Raw genomic sequence first — 18,387 nt, 5'->3', positions numbered from 1 at the left:
ATTTCATACGTTTTATTTTGGAAATTATCTTCTTAAATTTATAATTGAACAAACTTGTTAATTTTTCATACTCACAAAAATAAATTTATATAAATTATCAATATATTTTGTCAAAAATCTACATCTATTTTTTAAAGTATCTTTTATTTTAATTATTATTTTGATATCATAATTATGTACATTATATTTTTTTTCTTTGTTGATCTGTTGTTCTATTTTTTTATTTATGATACACTTCTTTTATATGTAAAATAATTAATTTTAATACTTTTTCTTTATAATAGTTTATATGTAGAAATTTTAAAATATAAAATTTAATGTACATATGTAAAAATTTGATTATTATAATTTATTTCAAGTAAATCAAAGATTTTTATTATAATTTCTGAATAGGCATTTGATATCTATATTATGATTTTAGAGCTAGTCCTGTGATTTAAGAATGGTTATTTCAATGATGTTAATGTTGATCTCATCTTCTATTATCTATAATTATTATTTTAAATCACACATATATTTTACCATTAAATTATAACTTGTCAATAACATGCATTTACATTTGTATTTATACAAATCAATTTTTTCTTATGTTATTTTTACTTCAAAAAAATACATATACATAATTTGATTTAATTTTTTAAAAAGGAATATTAAGAACCTATAGCAATTAAAGCCTTAAAGATTCCTAAAAATGAAGTGGTTGGTACCATAAGGATTTCAAATAACCACTTTTTTGTCTGCCAAAACTAAGGGTTGCGTAAGGCCCATTCTTTCCTTCATGGACTTTTGAAGCTTGGATGAAGCTCAAATCTAGTGGTTTTTCTTTTTTTTTTTTTTTTTTTTTTTTCGTTTTTTTTTTTGTCTACTTTGATGATCCACGTTAGTGTCATTTTTGCATGTAAGGTTTTTCTTTGCTGAGATTTATTCCATTTTTTTATTCGTTCAAATCTACCCAAGCTTAAATGGATACATTTGTGTGGTAGGTTTGCAAGTAAAGAGACATTTTTTTTTTTTTTTTTTTTTTTTTTTTTTTTTTTTTTTTAATTGATGTTGAATTGTAAATTTTGATTTTGATTTTGAATTTTTTTGTAATTTTTTTTTTGTATTTTTGTACTTTTTTTAAAATTTTATTTGATGTGTATATATGAAAGGAGCCAAACCTAATACTTACATGATGGATCATGATTGTAGTAGATAAGAAAGAATTCATCTTCTCCATAGAGTTGGCTCTTCCAAGTAGAGTATGCCATTGTAGCTATTAAAATACAAATATTATTTTTAATTTGAGAAAAATAAAAATATAGTTTTTGCATATTGTTTTTCTTATCTTGTTTTTTGTATAAGTCTATTTTTGTAATATTATAGTAATGTGGTTTTTATTTAAATAACTAAAAATCAATATTTTTTTAGTAGTAAAGATTTAAATCAACAAGGACTAATTAGGGTTACAATCAATTCATAAGAATTAATTCCATTTATATCATTTAAGTGAGGTAATGATTGTGTAACTAATGAAAGTTGGTGTTTGAGTTTGAAGAGCCAAAGTTAAAAGTGATGTTCTAGGAGTACCAATTTAAAGTCTTAGGAAGCTTTAAAATCTTAGTTAGAAACTTATTTCAATCTCAATTATTATTTTTTTTTTTACATACTACAATACATGAATTGATAGACAAATGAGCTTAATATTTCTTTTTGTTGAAACTTGGTAGAAACCGAGACTTAGATTATTTATATAATCTTTGATTACATAGTTTTGTCATGTCATTTTAGATGATTGTGCCAATATTAAATTAAAAGTGAGATTATTATTTATATTGATAGATGTTGATTAACTTTAGTGTTAATAAAGAAGAATAACAAAGATGTGTTTTACTCCCAATTTATTTTCAAATCCATGCAAGTTCCAATAGATATATTTATGTATTTTACACTTTTATCAAGAGACATAAAGCTTGCTAGTTGATCAAGTCAAGTACAAATTTTGCAAAGAGGTTTAATTGCCTACTATTCATTTTTTGCATCCAATTATGAATCAATGCAATAAATATTAGATATATTTGAAATTAGTACTTTGATATATTTTTCTTGTAGTAATATGTTTTTTTACAAATATTAAGAACACAAATTTAGAAGATCAATAGAAATTAAAAATGTAGAGAATGTAGAAGCTTTTTGTTTATTGTAATTGAGTTTTTTTTAAAAAAAAAAGAATACTTGGGATTGACAATAGCTTAAGTCTTTTCTTACAAGCCATCTATTATGTCTTGAAAATAAAAAGAAGAGTTAAAATATTACAAGCAAGATATAAGCAATTGCAATAAAGAAGGAAGTTTGACACAATAGAGCCACATTACACATGAAAGAGCTTTAGTCACATTCACAAGTACATTGTAGAGCAAATTATGAGTCTTAATAGAGTCTCAAAAAGACTAGGAACTAAAAAGATAAGAACTTTACAATTGCGGCAAAATTTGATAAAAATAAGAGCGTAAGGAATTAATAGTGCAATAATATGCCAATTAGTCCATTAGAACAAAGCATCAATTTAAGATCCATATATCATGTCAAATAATTATAATTACATTTGTTAATTGTGATCTTCAATAATTATAATAAAAATTGATAATTTTGAATTTTAAATCAATATTTAGTCCTAATCTTGAAGAAATCTCAATATACATGTCAAAAAATGGTATTAAAATTCTTTCTATTTGATTTGTATATTTTTTGTCAAATTATAGATATAAATTTTAATTAAAAAAAAAAAAAATCAATGTAAGAAGAGTGTTTGTATCTTACATTGATTTTTATTGAATAGAAAAAATATAAAGTCTACAATTGTTACATCAAGTTTCAAAGTAATTATTTAGAAAGATATGCAAGCACAAGCTTCATCAATTTTTTATTATAAATTTGAATGTTTAATACATTGGGACGTACCTAAGTAGCATCACCGACTAAAAGTCATCTAGACTTTATCACTACAATTGATATACTGGTGTGTTCAAGATGTCATAGCAAAATGATAGCATCAAGATGAGTATTTCAATAATTGGTGTAAATCTTGCCATTCTTGATGTTGTTGATATGCAGTGCATTAAGATTCAATTAGACATAGCTAAAGTTGATGGTATTATAGTTGAATATATAACTAAAATAAATAGAATATATTTAGAATGAATGAGGAACATATATAGTTGAGGAACATATATAGTTTAGGATGTTTAGTAAAGGCTTTATTATCGAAATTGCAAATAAAAGACATGAAATGCTTACAAAGAATAGAAATGATACATTCAATATACTAAAATTGTGTGGAATTGAGACACTCTATCACTACTTGTATAAATTTTTTTGCTCATTTAAATTATTTTTTATTGTATTCAATGCTTCTTTGAAAACTTCAAATGTATTCAAGTATGCATAGTACACTATGTTCATTTAAAATAATGCATTATTTTCTAAAAATTCACGAGGTTTTTTAGTATTTGTAAATCATTTTCTTTTCTTCAATCTTAAATTTTTTAGAAATTTTATTCATACAATGGTATATTTAAGCTATGATCAACAAAAAAATAGCTTAAAATATAAATAACTTGCATCAAAAAAATACAAGAATTAAAGGTGCCTGATATTTCCAGTGTTTTTTGATACAATTATTATTATTATTTATCTTAGTTGGAATTTGTATTTGGTATTTTAATATTAAAATTTGAATTGCAAAAACTTAGAGCTATTGTTATAATAATAAAAAAAAAAACACATCATTGGAAAAAAAATAATTTTAAAAATTACATTAATATGTATAATTCTAAATTCAAACTATTTTTCATTATGATGCTCAAGAAAAACATGTATTGATTGATTAAACATATTAATAAATATTTTTTTTGTCCTGTTCTATACTACTATTCAATTCCATTTTACCTTTCAAATCCAAGTAGAAGTGTACCATTAGCACCAAAGACTTTAATTATACTTCATTGTTTCATCAAAAAATTCTTTAGTAATGCTTTATTACATCTTATTACAATTTTTTTTTTATTTTATTGAAGTAATATTTAATATATTAAGAGTTTAATGACATATATAGATTAAAAATAAAAAAATAATCAAATTTCAAGCAATTAGACACTTAGAACAAAAGGCATGTGAATGTATTAAACATAGGCATATATATAATATATATATATATATATATATATATATATTATTAAAGATATTTTATGTCTTTTGACAAAATATTCATTTAAAAAAAATTGAGACTTGTGAATTTAGAAATGCATAAGCTTTGTGATTTTTAGGTCCTAAACAAATATCTATTGTAAAATAATAGAGAGTGCTTAGAAGAGAATATGACCTTGACTAGGTGTCATATGGAATTTTAATTGTATGATTTCTATTATTGCTAAATAAACTCATTTTATGACATATTATTTTCTTTAATATCTATACTCATTATTTTGTGGTTGTATTATTTTATTGAATAATATTAATAAATATTCTTAGATTCTCTACAAAATAAGCACAATCCTTCTTGACAACATTGAATCTTTTCTATTCAATAAGATATTTAAAATTTTCCATGTCAATTAATATGTCTTCTACTTTTGAATGTATATGTTAAAAAGACATAATTTTTCTATTGAATTGTAAAAATATTAAAGTCTACTTATAAAATTCTTAAATAAAAATTTGAAAAGCCAACTTGTCTTACTTTATAACAAAATTAATTGCTTGACTTAATATTTGAAGATTATATAAGTTCAACATCTATTTCATCATTTCATATTGTAATTTGTAGAAAACTTGGCAAATGTGTGCAATATTCTTCCATTCAATATTAGTTGTAAGTTATTAGAGTAATTTAGCATATACTATTATTGAACAATTGTCTTGATGCAAAATACCAATCTTGTTGGTTGTAATACATATTATATAATATTATTTATACATGGATCAAAATTCTACTAAAAAAACTCTAAATTATTCAATATTAGATCATGTCATTCAAATAAAGATGAAAATCATTATAAAATACAACCTAAAAATAATGTTCCGATAAACTTTATTTGTGATCTAACATTTTGATAGCTTTAAAGTTGAAATTCAATCATAACTAATATTTGATTAACATATCCTTAAAACCTTAGTCTTATACCATCAAACTTCTCAAGTAATGCAATTCTTGATTCTTAATGCTTAAACAATATTCAAATATAAGATAAATAATATGATTTAGTATAGATGTTGAAACAGCTTCAATCATTTTTATATCGTTACTTCTACTTATTTTTAATATTTCTTGTGGTTCATAATTGAATTGATGCATTGTAAGCATTATTTATTTATTTATTTATTCTTATGTTTTTTCCATTATATTCTTAATTTCAACTAGCTTTTCTATAATAATACATTAGATAAGAAAATATCTAATATTATTTAAGACAAATATAAGAAGATATATCAGAACAAAAAAAACTCTAAGAATATTATTAGTTTAAAAGTAGATAATCTACAACTTCTAATATATTTATATTTCATCAAATAAAAATAATAATATATTTTTGATCAAAAAAATATAAAATTTTAATATTATTGGTATATATTTTTTCAATCTATCAAAGATGAGAATTCAAAAAAAATAAATAAATAAGTAAGATGTATATCAAAGAGAGATGAAAAAAAAAATCATATGATTATTGAAGAAGAAACTAATATGGCTATTGTTATAGGCTAAAAAATTAGAGACTCTTAAAATTAGATCCAAAATAATAAATAAATTAAAAATGGTAAGGAAAAGCTTCACTTATACCTCTATATATACTATCTAATTAAGATATATATGATAATGTTTTACATGTCCTCCAATACATGTCCAACTTGCAAGACATTGGTCTAACTTACAAGATAAGTTTTATATATGTACACTACATGGTCAACTTGTATCACAAGTAGCCAACATATGCAATACTTAGAGAGACAAATATGCATTTGTAAAGTTTATAAGAAGCTTCTTCATAAGATGTTATATAATTTATCCACTTTTACTCATGTCTACCTAATTCTATTTATCAAGATAATTATAAATATTAGTCGTGTCTGTAACATTATTATCAAAACATAAAAGTACTTAAGAAGATAGTTTGTTATTATTTTTTAATTTTATTTCTTCATCTAGAAGAACTATGAAACAAGTTTAACGAAATATTTTATGATGATGTAGATTACTAATTGATTTAAGATCATAAATTTGAGGGACTAATTAAAGAAAATGATTATAGACTATTTTTTCTTAATGTGATTCTTTAAACATCAATTAAGGTATTTAGATTTTTTTATTGATACTTTAGTTGAAAATGACTTGGAATGAAAATGCCACAAATTAAATGCTTACAGAGTATATGGCATAGAATTGTGATGCATTAAAATAAATAATAGAAGAATTCGTACCAAATTTGAATAATAAATAATACACCATACATTTAGATATTATTGCTTTAATAGATAATGATCTTAAAAAGTTGTGTCTTTAGAATGAGCAACAAGAAGTGAGAAAAAATTTCTTTATAATACAACAACAATGAAATTCCAAAGTGATGGTAGTATTGTTTTGTGTCTGTGTGTGTGTGTGTGTGTGTTTTTTTTTTAGAATTGTAGCACAAACTTAAATCCGTAGATAAATTAAATAGTCTATATTTAAAATAATTTTATATCTAAATAAATATTTATTTTGTAATATTACAAAGACTTTACTATTTGCAGATGTAATAAAAAAGATGGTTCTTATTATGTAGGATGAAGTACTAATGCAACATTGTCATGCAACATTGTCATTGTATTGAGATAGTCAATAGAAATTTTTAGGACCAAAATTACAGTAATAAATTATTTGGAAAAATTACTATAATATTTGGAGATGATTTTTAAGAGATTCTACTTGTTGTTGTTAAAAGCTCAAGAGATGAGATTGTTGATGCTTCTTTGCAATAATTTAAGATTTGATTTTATATTTAAGTATACAAATTGACCAAAAATATATATTTGGAAGATGAATTTGATAAGAATCAATTATTTTCTAAAAAGCTCTTAAAAGTATTTGTTATACATTCATGTTATTTGAAGACTATAAGAAATATTTGGCTTTTCTTCTAATAATAATATTACGCCTATCATTTATAGAGATTTTGTAAAAGTCACCGCAAAGGCAATTTTTAATAAAGGAAATATTTGCAATGATTATGAATAAATCTTAAGGTTATTTGTTCAAGAATATAAGAATAGATCTTAAAAATCTTGTATTTGCACATGAAAAGTTATGTGTTGTTATTTCACAATATGCTTCTCCAAATATGATCTAGTTCCTATATACTTAAAAATAATAAAGATGCAAATACCACCATAAATATATTTTATCTCAAAGTTTATTCTACCTTAGTTATTAAATTTTTGTGATACATAAGAATTGTATTTGCCAAATACTATAAAAATAACTAAATGGTTCTATTGTTATGTGTATACTCTTATTTTATTCTATTTTATTATTTGATCAAAATTTCTTTACAAGTGGTCAAATTGTAACTTAGCAACCACAAATTAGAATTTTATAGCCTTACAACATGGATTTTTACTAGTATATGTATGTTTAAATGAATATATATATATATATATATATATGTATGATTCATTATAATGACCCTTTTATAGTTTAGATTTATTTGGCTTCAAAATTATTTATTAGGATAAATACTTTAATAAAAAATTACATCAACATATAAATTTTAAACATAACATAAAGTATTATTGGATATAAATATATAAATTTTTTAATACACTAAAAAATTGTACATTATTAATCAAAATAAATAATAAAGTTATATTTGTATAGACTTATTAAGATGCATTTTATAAATAATAATTAAAAAATCTGGTGATATAGTTTTTAATGAAATCTACTATGTGATTAATGCTATGTATTTTTATACTCTTTAATATTTTAAATTACAAAGATATCAAATTTAGAATATGTTATGATAAATTACCCTAATCATTTAATAGATGAAGATATATAGAACTAAAATTTAATGATTTTATTTTAAATTTATTCAAATTTATTCAATATCAAAATTTGAAATGTTCATAATGTATTAAGAAGTTCACGTCCAAGTAGACATTATAACCCTTCTTTAAATTTTGATTACAACATTTTGTATGATTAATTACATATAAAATATAAAAAAACCAAACTTATAAAATCCTTCATTATGCCATTTTTTTTTTTGAAAAGCTGCCTATTACTTCCTTCAAGTTGTTTGTTATTACAACAAATCAATTAAACATACTTGAGTGTTTGTATCAGCAAATAGCTGCATGAACATGCCAAAATTGAGACCAAAGCCACTGTTCCAGTTATTACAGACAATATCACTGCTTCTTGTCACCATTCTACGGATACACATACATTTGAATGCTCAGTTGTACAATTTAACATCAGTTGACTGCAACAAATTGGTTGACATATATTGATTGGTATTGTCTCAATACCGTTGGAATAAATCACAATACAATCCACATGTAAAAATTGTTACATGCAGGTCTTCGAGCTTCTTGAAAGGCACCAATGGAAACATCTCAAGGACCGACACAAGCGATTCTGACAATTGATACAAGTTGACGAAAACCCTACAGCTTCAACGATTCTGTGACTAACCAAGACTCATTCTCAAAATCAAATTTTTCCATATCAACCAAAAAATATTTTTTACCACTTATAATATCCCAAAATTCACCGTTTCTAAAAACCTTGGAACAAAAATAATCATCATATATCCGATGTGACAGAAAAATCAATCACTCAATTTAAAAGTCTTAAATAACAACACAATGACCACATTTCAATATACTTTGGGTAATTCAGCACTCATATACAATCCATGAATAAATTTACTACTTCGAAAACATACCAGTACTGTTATTTTGTATGCTCTATACTTGGTTCTAAAACATCCGATAACTGTAACGTAATTGCACGCACATAACAGTATTATAAGGAAAACAAAATCACGGATCGCTGTAAACTCTCCACGGCTGCAAACATACAATTTGCAAAGGTAACTGGCCTGACAAATTAACATTAAACCCTTTTGTTCGTGGTGTGAAAAGCAAAAGAGAGAGATAGTGAGAGTTCAGGATAAATTGAGAAGTGCCAAAGGACCTTTTCAAACAACAGCGACAAACGAGGGCAATAACACAACCCCGATCACTGTTCTAAAACAAAGCCAGTTGGAAGCAAAAGACCCACCATCGCCAGCGACTGGTCCCACGATTATGGATGTAGACGACGTACGACACAATGACTCCATCACTGGATGTGTTGAAAACTCGATGGTGGCCACAGGGTCGGCATCCACGTCGGCTTCTGCACTAGTGGCTGGGGAATGAGCTAGGAAAAACCTAGATTAAAAAAATAAAGTGACATTCCAGTTAAGAGTCGTTAGCTCAAAGGATTGGTGCTAATGACACAAAGTTCTAATGGTTTCAAGCTCGTAATAAGGGTGCTTCCAACCACATGCTACTTAGATGACTAATCATGCTTGAATTCCATTTGTACCCTTCTATTTTTCTCCTTAGACTTTGCCTTAATCCTCTCCATACTATCTATGCCACTACTCCCCTCAATCCAAAGTTCCACCTATTGGAAGCAAGTAGTTGTGGACAAAATATACAACTAATTTTTTTTTACAACATTACCCAAAATCCATTCCTAAATGAAGAAAAAAAACTGCCAAGGTGTGAGCTCCGCACCTTCTCTGCTGCCAAGCCCAACTGCTCCACGACACAACAAAAAGTAGAAACAAAGCCCCACACAGCCGGAGACTGGTCCACCGGAAATGCATAAATGAATTAATGAAATCAGAGATAGATGGTAGCCAGAGTGTGCACCCTCGTCAGCCTGGACACATCCATTCGCCTATTCATTAATTCGATCATTCGTTAGTTGGTTTGTTCGTTCATTTGGGAGACAGCGGGGGAGAGGTGTGGGCGAGGGTGGTGAGTCATCCGGTCATGCCGTTAGCGACGAGGAGGGGGACGAGGAGGAGGAGGAGGCTGGTGCCGGGCTGCCTCGGAGGCTCCGCAAAGCAAAGCTGGGCTCGCGAATGCAAAAGCCTCCACCCACCCACCCACCCCTTCCGTCTCGGTTGCTCCGCCCCCTTCCCTTCCTTCCTTTTCTTCTGCTTCGTCTTGGTCGCCTCATATTAGCCCGCCCCCCGCCTGTCCTCTTGAATGTTGTTTCCTCCTGCTGCTGTGTCGCTTGCTCCTCGCCACCATGGCTGCCCTCTCCTCTCTTCGTGTCGCGGTGCCGCAGCTTGACTCTCGACGGACCCTTCCTTGCTCCCACTTTGGTGGCGCGGGTTGTGAGAAGGCTTTCTTCCGGTGTCAGAGCTCCAAGCTTCTTTTGGGTGCTGGCTGTGTCGCTGGGGAGAAGGCGCCTCGAGTTGCAGGCGGCGGCAATGTGCGGGCTGCTGTGTCCGCGTCGAAGGCGGTGACGGAGAAGCCAAATAGCGGGTCGAAGTCGGACAAGGCAGATTTGGTGAGTGGACGTGGAGGTGACTGCGGGCGTGGATTGGGTTGGTTGGTTGGTTGGATTGGGGTGGGAGCTGCATTGGGGATTTTTGACGGTTGGTGTGTGGTTGGGTGGGGGATTGACGCGATTGATGATTGCGGGATTGGCAGTTGGTGACGAAAGATGAAGGGCTGGAGCTGTACGAGGACATGGTGTTGGGGCGGAGCTTCGAGGACATGTGCGCGCAGATGTACTACAGGGGGAAGATGTTCGGGTTCGTGCATCTGTACAACGGGCAGGAGGCGGTGTCGACGGGATTCATCAAGTTGTTGAAGCAGACGGACTTCGTGACGAGCACGTACAGAGACCACGTGCACGCGTTGAGCAAGGGCGTGCCGGCCCGGCAGGTGATGGCGGAGCTGTTCGGGAAGAGCACGGGGTGCTGCCGGGGTCAAGGGGGGTCGATGCACATGTTTTCGGCGGAGCATGGGTTGTTGGGGGGGTTCGCATTCATCGGGGAGGGGATTCCGGTGGCGGTGGGGGCTGCTTTCACGAGCAAGTACAAGCGGGAGGTGTTGAAGGAGGAGGGCGACATGCCGGTATCGATCGCGTTCTTCGGGGACGGGACAGCGAACAATGGGCAGTTTTTCGAGTGTTTGAACATGGCGCAGCTGTGGAAGCTGCCAGTGATATTCGTGGTGGAGAACAACTTGTGGGCGATCGGGATGTCGCATTACAGGTCGACTTCGGATCCGGAGATCTGGAAGAAGGGCCCGGCGTTCGGGATGGCGAGCGCGCACGTGGACGGGATGGACGTGCTGAAGGTGCGGGAGGTAGCGAAGGAGGCGGTGGAGAGGGCTCGGAGAGGGGACGGACCAACGCTGATCGAATGCGAGACGTACCGATTCAGGGGCCACTCGCTGGCGGACCCGGACGAACTGCGAGCGCCAGGTAACGTGCGGGCAGGGCAGGGAAGGGGAGGCGAGGGTAGGGGTGGCGATGTAGAGGCGGGGAGGAGTGGGAATGGTAGAACAGTGTTTTGTGGGGGCTGCGGGGAGCGAGTGAATTGACAGGAAGGTTGGGTGCTTGGTTGTTGTGTGCAGCTGAGAAAGCGCATTACGCTGCGAGGGACCCGATTGTGGCGCTGAAGAAGTACCTGTTGGACAACGAGATAGCGACGGAGGCGGAATTGAAGTCGATCGAGAAGAAGATCGACGAGGTGGTGGAGGATGCAGTGGAATTCGCGGACGCGAGCCCACTGCCGGGGCGGAGCCAGCTGCTGGAGAACGTGTTCGCGGACCCGAAAGGGTTTGGAATAGGGCCTGACGGGAGATACCGATGCGAGGATCCGGGATTCACTGCGGGAACCGCGCAGGTGTGAGGGTGTAGATGCAGAGAAGTGGGGGTGGGTTGGGGAGGAGTTGGTTGGAAGGCCTCGGGGAGTGCTCGAAGCGAACACGGCACGCAGGGCGCGTACTGTGGGGTGCATTGGGAAGCACGAGAAAGATGGGGAAGGGTGGATTGGGTAGGGGGTAGCCGTCCGGTCGGCGTAATGTAGCGGCTGGAAGGGAGAGTGAACCCACGAGCAGAGTGTGGGGATACAGGTAGAGGTGGAATGGGTGGGATTCGAAATAGGGTTTAACAGGGTGGTGTGGAGGAGGACCACGAGTTAGACCAATGTACGCTAGTGTATCTGCAGGAAGCAGTTGTGAAATTTTTGTGTTAGGAAGCTTGGTTGGCGATATATATTTTTGTTGATGGATGTGGAAATTGTGGAGTGGTGAATGTGATTGGGAGTGAAGGTAAAGGGGTGCGGAGAAGTAGAATGGTTGTGGTGCGAGAAATGGAGGTGATGTATTGTGGGGACGGTTGTGAAAGGGGCTGTGTGAGCCGAGTGGGGAGTGAGAGATATATGTGTGACGTGTAGTGTATGGTGGTTGGCAGTTTTGCGTGATTGTGGTGGAGGGTTTGTTAGAGTAGGTTTGTGCGTGAATTTGGTTTGTTGGAGTTTCTCCGGCGTTGGTTTGTTTTTTTATGTACTGTTGTTTGTTACGGTCATTGTCTTGTCAGTTGTGCATGGACGGAAGGAAGCGATTTCAGGGGTATTTGAGGCGGTAGATTTTTGCATTTGTTTACGGTCGTGGATTTGCGGAAACATGGTTGCAGGTGGAAACTCTTCAAATCCGGGGTTTTATGAGCGGTCGGTTCTAGTAGGAAGCAAGCGGGATGATGTGGGTGTGAATTAGTTAAAAAAGAACATGATCTATTGTATGGAGAAGGGTTTTTTATTAGAAAAAGTGACTGCGCATATTGAGTTAATACCTGTTTCCAGGCATGGAGTGCTGTGGTGCTTGGGGCAGAGAGCACTTGGGCGATCTTGACTTTTCTTGAGGCATTGCTTTTTGCTGCCATGATTGTCTTGTGTATACATGACCTCTGTTTGCTTGTGCTGTTGAGCGAGCGCTAGTTGCGACTGTTTGTTCCACACTTGAGGGCAGCTTGACGCAAGTTTTTCTCTCATGCTTGCAATTTCACACTAGGATTACGAGATTGTCAATACAAGTAGTCTCGCTAAGAAATGTTATTTTCTTGGGGAATTGGAGAAATCAAATCAGAATGAGGCAGACCTGGGATTTCAGTTTATTCTCGACGCGGTTGGTTCCCATGGGTACGTCAGTCTGCTGGGTGACGCTGCTACTCCCGTCTAGTATAGGATCCCCTCGGTAAGAGTTCACTTTTCTGACAACATTGTCGATTGCCTTCCTGAGATCGTCAGTGCTTGAGTACCGAACTTTTTGTGCCGGACCTTTCTGAGGTGGAAAGAGTAAATTGCTCTTATCTCCAGTAAAGTGGTTCATTTTGAGCCCATAATACCCCCATAGACCACATGACCCTGTTGTCCGAAAGAAATGTTGAATCATCACCATGTTTTCACACGTAGGAAGTCCTAATCATATCCTGAATTGTATCGCCTAGATGAGCTGTGAGAAAAAGCTTTTAGAGTTGTAGTGCAACATGATTAAAATCCAATAGAACTTGTCTGATTATCAGATTGGGGGTGCGCAGATCCATCCTGCCTCAATGCAAGGCGAGGAGACCATTCATGAGCTTTTGTCTGCTCTTCCTATATTTATTAAGCAATACAGCTCGAACCTTTACAGACTCTATAAACGATGCTTCGAGAATGAACGTGCCGCGCATCTTGAGAAACGCATCTTCAAGCTGTGTGACTATGTCGCTTTTGCTTAACATGTCGCAGTCCCAACCCAATTCATTAATATCAAAATGTCCGACTGACAGATGCCGTACCCAGTCCAACCATGTTACCCCCACCTTCTGGAAGGCTTGGATTGCACTCTGGAAATCAGCTGATACACCCACTTCTTTCAGCATTACGTGAAACAAACACTCTGCATCTGCATCCATCTGTGAGCTCCTCAGCATACATGCTTTGCGGAGTAGGTGACAGCTGTTGCCTACATTCCTGATCGCCACATGTAAAAGTATTTCACATATCTCATGCATTTTTCCTAGCATCGTATGTTGGCGACTTCTGTGACACCATGATCGAAGAGCCATATGCAATAAGCCTTCCCATCTGCAGGTCCCACAGATAGGTCAATAAGATGTTGCATCCTTGCCAAATGGAAGAACCAATGCATAGAATCTGAGAGAGAAATGAAGATTTCGCTTCTTCTGACGGTCGGTAATACTAAGTTATCCGAGCAGCAATACGAAAACATACATGTTTTCGGTTCCTGGACAAGTTAGAGATACATAAACAAGATTTGACTTACTCAAATGGGGGTTCAACTTCAACACCGAAAGATACGTGCAGAGAAGCGCCGTGCCATTCTGATGGGTTGCTCGTAGGATAAACATGCCTGTCAATTTGAACTTCAATAGTTTGCTCTGGGCACTCAGTTCGGGCTTCATGCAAAAATCCTCTTGGGATGTACAGTGTGTCCCATTCTTGAAGGTCGAAGTGTGTAGCGTAATCTTTCGTTACTTCAGTAGACAAAGTTTTGAAGGAATAAAGTCGAGGTAGCTGCTCAAGAGGAGGATACACATCCCATCCTTTACGACCCCTGAGTTGACAAACAAATACACAGTGGTCATCAAAATGGACACGAAGACCCTGTGATCCTGGTGGGGTCAAGTAGAGGTTGGCGCCGACTGTCACCTGCCCCAATTCCGCCGCAAGTCCATTGGAAAGCGCACATATTTCAGGGAATCGAAACTGCAACCCTCGTAGTACTACTGTATATCCAGAGATATAAGCTTGTATGCAATCTTTGGAGCTTACTGACGATGTTGAAATGGGGTAAGAAACTTCTACTCCACCTTTACACTTCAGGAGTCGAATGTCCTGGTTGTACACAGGCAAGCAACCAAGGTCATGCTCCATGTCTTTGAGAAGAATTGTCAAGTCAAGCTCGTCAGCTACGGCAGGAGGGCAGGCCGTCACAGTATCCACCAGGCGCTCTAGCAATCCAACAGGACTATATCCAGCGATTTTCTCAAAAAATCTGGACAATGCATTTATCTCAGGCGCTATGGTCATCTGTGCTGGAGAAAGTTCCCAATGCTTCTGAAAGAAGTGATCCATTGAGCAAAGCTCCTTCGAAAAGAGCTTTCTTGCATCCATACTATTTGCTTCTGCATCCACACGTGCTTCCATTGCCAGCAACATTATCAATTTTGCAAGTTGAGATCTTAATCTTGGTGCCAGAATAAACCCTAGCGTAGGCCAATGATTCGTGATATTGAAAAAAGCTTCATCAAACTGAGAATGCAGCTGCTTGATGGAATTCCACAGCCTTTGTAAGCTCACAAGCGCATGAGGCACCCCAGATAGGTGAAGTAGACCAACATCTAGGAATACAGTGTTCAGCGTGCATAATACAAGATCGAAGAGGTCAATGGCTTCATCACTGGTGAGATGTAGAAGAGAATCAAGGTTCTCTTCCCTTGGCATTTGATGATCACTCAATTTTTCAGTTACCGTTTCGGTTGCCCTGATAGATTCTTCACTGTCTACGCACTTGCGGGAGTTGTCAAAGATGTCTTTATCTCCAGGTTGTACGAATCCATGCAGTGAACTAGCCAAAAAAGATACTAGCCGCCTGTCAAAACCATTAAGGCAGTCAGATTTCAACGGTGCTTTCCTACGTGCATTTCAAATAAGAATCTTAGATGCTAATTGATCATTTTCACATGTACTAGTAACAGTTAAAGGAATTTTTTTGCCTCTCTTCTCATACTCATAACATGTACGACAATTAAGCAGCCTAGTCTCACATCACCACCCAGTGCAAGTTAAGTGAAGTGTGGCATAAGATTCAGACCAATGTATACACGTGATGCCTCAAGATGTGATGCTTACAAAAGCTGCTCTGGCAGACCGGCTACTTCACGTAGAGAAGTGCAACCCAATGCAGTGGTTGTCACATTTAGAATACCATGCATAGCCACCAACAAAACATCAGATTCAGCCGTACTCAGCAAGTGTGCTAATGCCACTAGAATTTTTTCCTCCGTGGCCACCTGACAATTAACCTCATAGGAGCTAATGGCTAACAGACTCAATGCTTCCGCGCTCTTCTTGGCAACATTGGAAGACCTGCCAAATCGACATCAGTACTGTTATAAAGGGAAGCAGCTTGAAAGCATGGGTTTGAAAGGGAGATGAATGAACAAGCCATGAAAGAAAGAATGCATTCGACCATAGGGTTAGGAAGCAAAAACGTATAAAGTCTGGGGTTCAAAAGGAATTTTTGTAGGCTGGAGATTGAGAGGTAGCAACAATGGTTAAAACTTACGAGTGGAGCAAGAGCTGTGGCAAGAGCTTAAGGAATCCGGAAGCACAGAGGGCTTCGGCGAGGGCGGGCGAGGCAGAGTCAGAAGAGCTGTTCAAACGAGACAGGAGGCGTCGGACAAGCGTCAGGAGAAGGCGGTCGGATTGCACAAAGCTTAGTTGCAGAGCTGAGACGATGTCGTATGCATACTTGTAGGAATCGATGTCCACCGCTGTGACATTGCCTGAGCGCGTAGAGTGTTTACGTTTTTTGTGATTTAGAAATGCAGGGGGAGAGGAGGAGGAGGAGGAGATTGAAACATTCAATTTCGATGAATCCTGTATCGGCGATTCCAGAGACGAATTATCTACATCCATACACGGTTGTAGCAACTCTTTTTCCAACTGCTCCTTCACCACCACGGCTTCCATCTTTACGATCCTTACTATCAGTTGCAATCAGATAATCACCAATTGTGGCCAAATTAAAGTCGTGACGCCACTGCAAAAACTGTACCAATCCTGTTCGAGAAACCCATAGCTCTTCAACAGAGTATGATCGCCCAAGTCTTCAAGCTCATGAATGGACTTCCTGTCCAGCAATGTCGCGTTCTACGGCTCCATTCTCTACGTCAGTATCCAGCTCAAGGCGATGTCGAATTCCTAAGCAGCCTAACGCTTAATAAAATCACAAACCCTGAACTCCACAGGTGGTGTAAAATACTCCTGGTCCCCTCATGACGGGTTCACACAAGTTGGACGACCTAATAGCCATACCAAACGCTGAATTGACCTCGCACGCTCCTAAATTAGCAGAATAAAAAGAATATAATTTTTTTTGCGAGGTAACTGGTGGCGAAGAAGATATGCAATTTGGTGGCAGAGTGGGCAGTGCTGAAAAGATATTGATGAAGCACCAGCCGATCTCAGCGTCCCCGTTGCCAAACATATTTTTTTATAGAATTCGAATCAGACGTGCACAAAAATACACTGCAAAAAGATGACCCAAAGTGGAAACACTCTCTGAGAGCCTGGGCACCGAGTGAAGTGAAGTTCCAGCAAAAAAATAGTGACTTCCACCTCCGTAAATTGTGTTCTAAATGGGGAGCGATCTCTGTCCTGTGAAATCGTTCTCCGAGGAGGATAATCGACTTCCTTGGCCTCCAGGATATGATCAGGCGTTCTCGAAGAATGTTTAGGGTTTAGGGTTTAAAAATTAGACAACATACACTTCGTATTGGACTAGGCTTTTGAAAGTGGCAAACGCTTTCCACTTTCCTCTAAGTGAAACTGTTGGAATGCTGCAATTGTGAGTGTAAGCAATTGCAGTTAAAAAAACAGGACCTTGCATTGTTGGCCTGAACACAGATTCATTCAATTTGTCCCCACGAACTTTCACAAGGCCATAGGACCACTGTTTGAGAAATTAGAATGTGCACATGAGACCCACAGAATCAGTTATTTCACGTTCCAATCCATGACGAAAATAAAACACAACAACATCAGAACAATTTGGTTGACTTCGAAAATACTCTCTGAACAGATCAATTCAGCCTTTACTAGCTTTCAAAACTGGGACCTTTAAGCAGAAAATGCATACCCGGTAAAACACTATTTCAAAGACCTTCTCATTTATTATTAGATGTTAGAATTTACCTGCTTCTTAGAATCCATTAATCTAATTTCATTTCACCGTCATAAAGGTTGTGTTTCAGGATCTTCGTACTAAACCAGTCCAAAAAAGGTGATTTGCAACAGTAGCTATCTTGAGATCAACCCAAGTTGGATTTGATCTTGAAACATTATGGCTCATCAGCCCTAAATTACGAGTGTCTGATCGTATGTTGTCTCTTGAATTTAATTAACTACATCAACTTCTTGAAATGCAATATAAAATATTTTTTTGGCAATAAATAAAAAATAGTTTTTTTTTTTTTTTTTTTTTTTTTTGGAGAATGTTAAATTGACCTAATCTTTTATTAAATTGATCCACCCATCATCACAATCATGACCTTTGGATTCATTT

At 35.4% G+C, this 18,387-nt stretch overlaps 3 protein-coding genes across 4 annotated transcripts; 1 reads left to right on the top strand and 2 right to left on the bottom strand.

The window, feature by feature from the left end:
• Positions 1-8,835: 8,835 nt before the first annotated feature.
• LOC112286548 (uncharacterized) lies at positions 8,836-9,962 on the bottom strand. Of its 2 annotated transcripts, XM_024528508.3 has the most exons (3): positions 9,805-9,962; positions 9,302-9,453; positions 8,836-9,087 (listed from the first exon to the last, which is right to left on the bottom strand). In XM_024528508.3, the coding sequence occupies exons 1-3, from the start codon at positions 9,894-9,896 to the stop codon at positions 9,044-9,046; spliced, it is 288 nt and encodes a 95-aa protein (XP_024384276.1). In that variant the 5' UTR covers positions 9,897-9,962; the 3' UTR covers positions 8,836-9,043. The 2 variants fall into 2 exon arrangements, with proteins under 2 accessions (XP_024384276.1, XP_024384275.1); XM_024528507.3 differs by having other exon boundaries at positions 8,836-9,453.
• LOC112286852 (pyruvate dehydrogenase E1 component subunit alpha-3, chloroplastic) lies at positions 9,923-12,308 on the top strand. The gene is made up of 4 exons (XM_024529175.3): positions 9,923-9,934; positions 10,076-10,591; positions 10,735-11,515; positions 11,668-12,308. The coding sequence occupies exons 1-4, from the start codon at positions 9,923-9,925 to the stop codon at positions 11,943-11,945; spliced, it is 1,587 nt and encodes a 528-aa protein (XP_024384943.3). The 3' UTR covers positions 11,946-12,308.
• Positions 12,309-13,583: 1,275 nt separating this feature from the next.
• LOC112286916 (uncharacterized) lies at positions 13,584-17,531 on the bottom strand. Its single transcript, XM_024529317.3, has 4 exons — positions 16,387-17,531; positions 15,951-16,187; positions 14,362-15,690; positions 13,584-14,162 (listed from the first exon to the last, which is right to left on the bottom strand). The coding sequence occupies exons 1-4, from the start codon at positions 16,791-16,793 to the stop codon at positions 13,643-13,645; spliced, it is 2,493 nt and encodes an 830-aa protein (XP_024385085.1). The 5' UTR covers positions 16,794-17,531; the 3' UTR covers positions 13,584-13,642.
• Positions 17,532-18,387: the final 856 nt, after the last annotated feature.

This window comes from Physcomitrium patens, chromosome 9 (assembly GCF_059467195.1).
Source record: "Physcomitrium patens ecotype Gransden chromosome 9, ASM5946719v1, whole genome shotgun sequence".
NCBI lineage: Eukaryota > Viridiplantae > Streptophyta > Bryopsida > Funariales > Funariaceae > Physcomitrium > Physcomitrium patens.
This window is presented reverse-complemented; position numbering and strand designations above follow the sequence as displayed.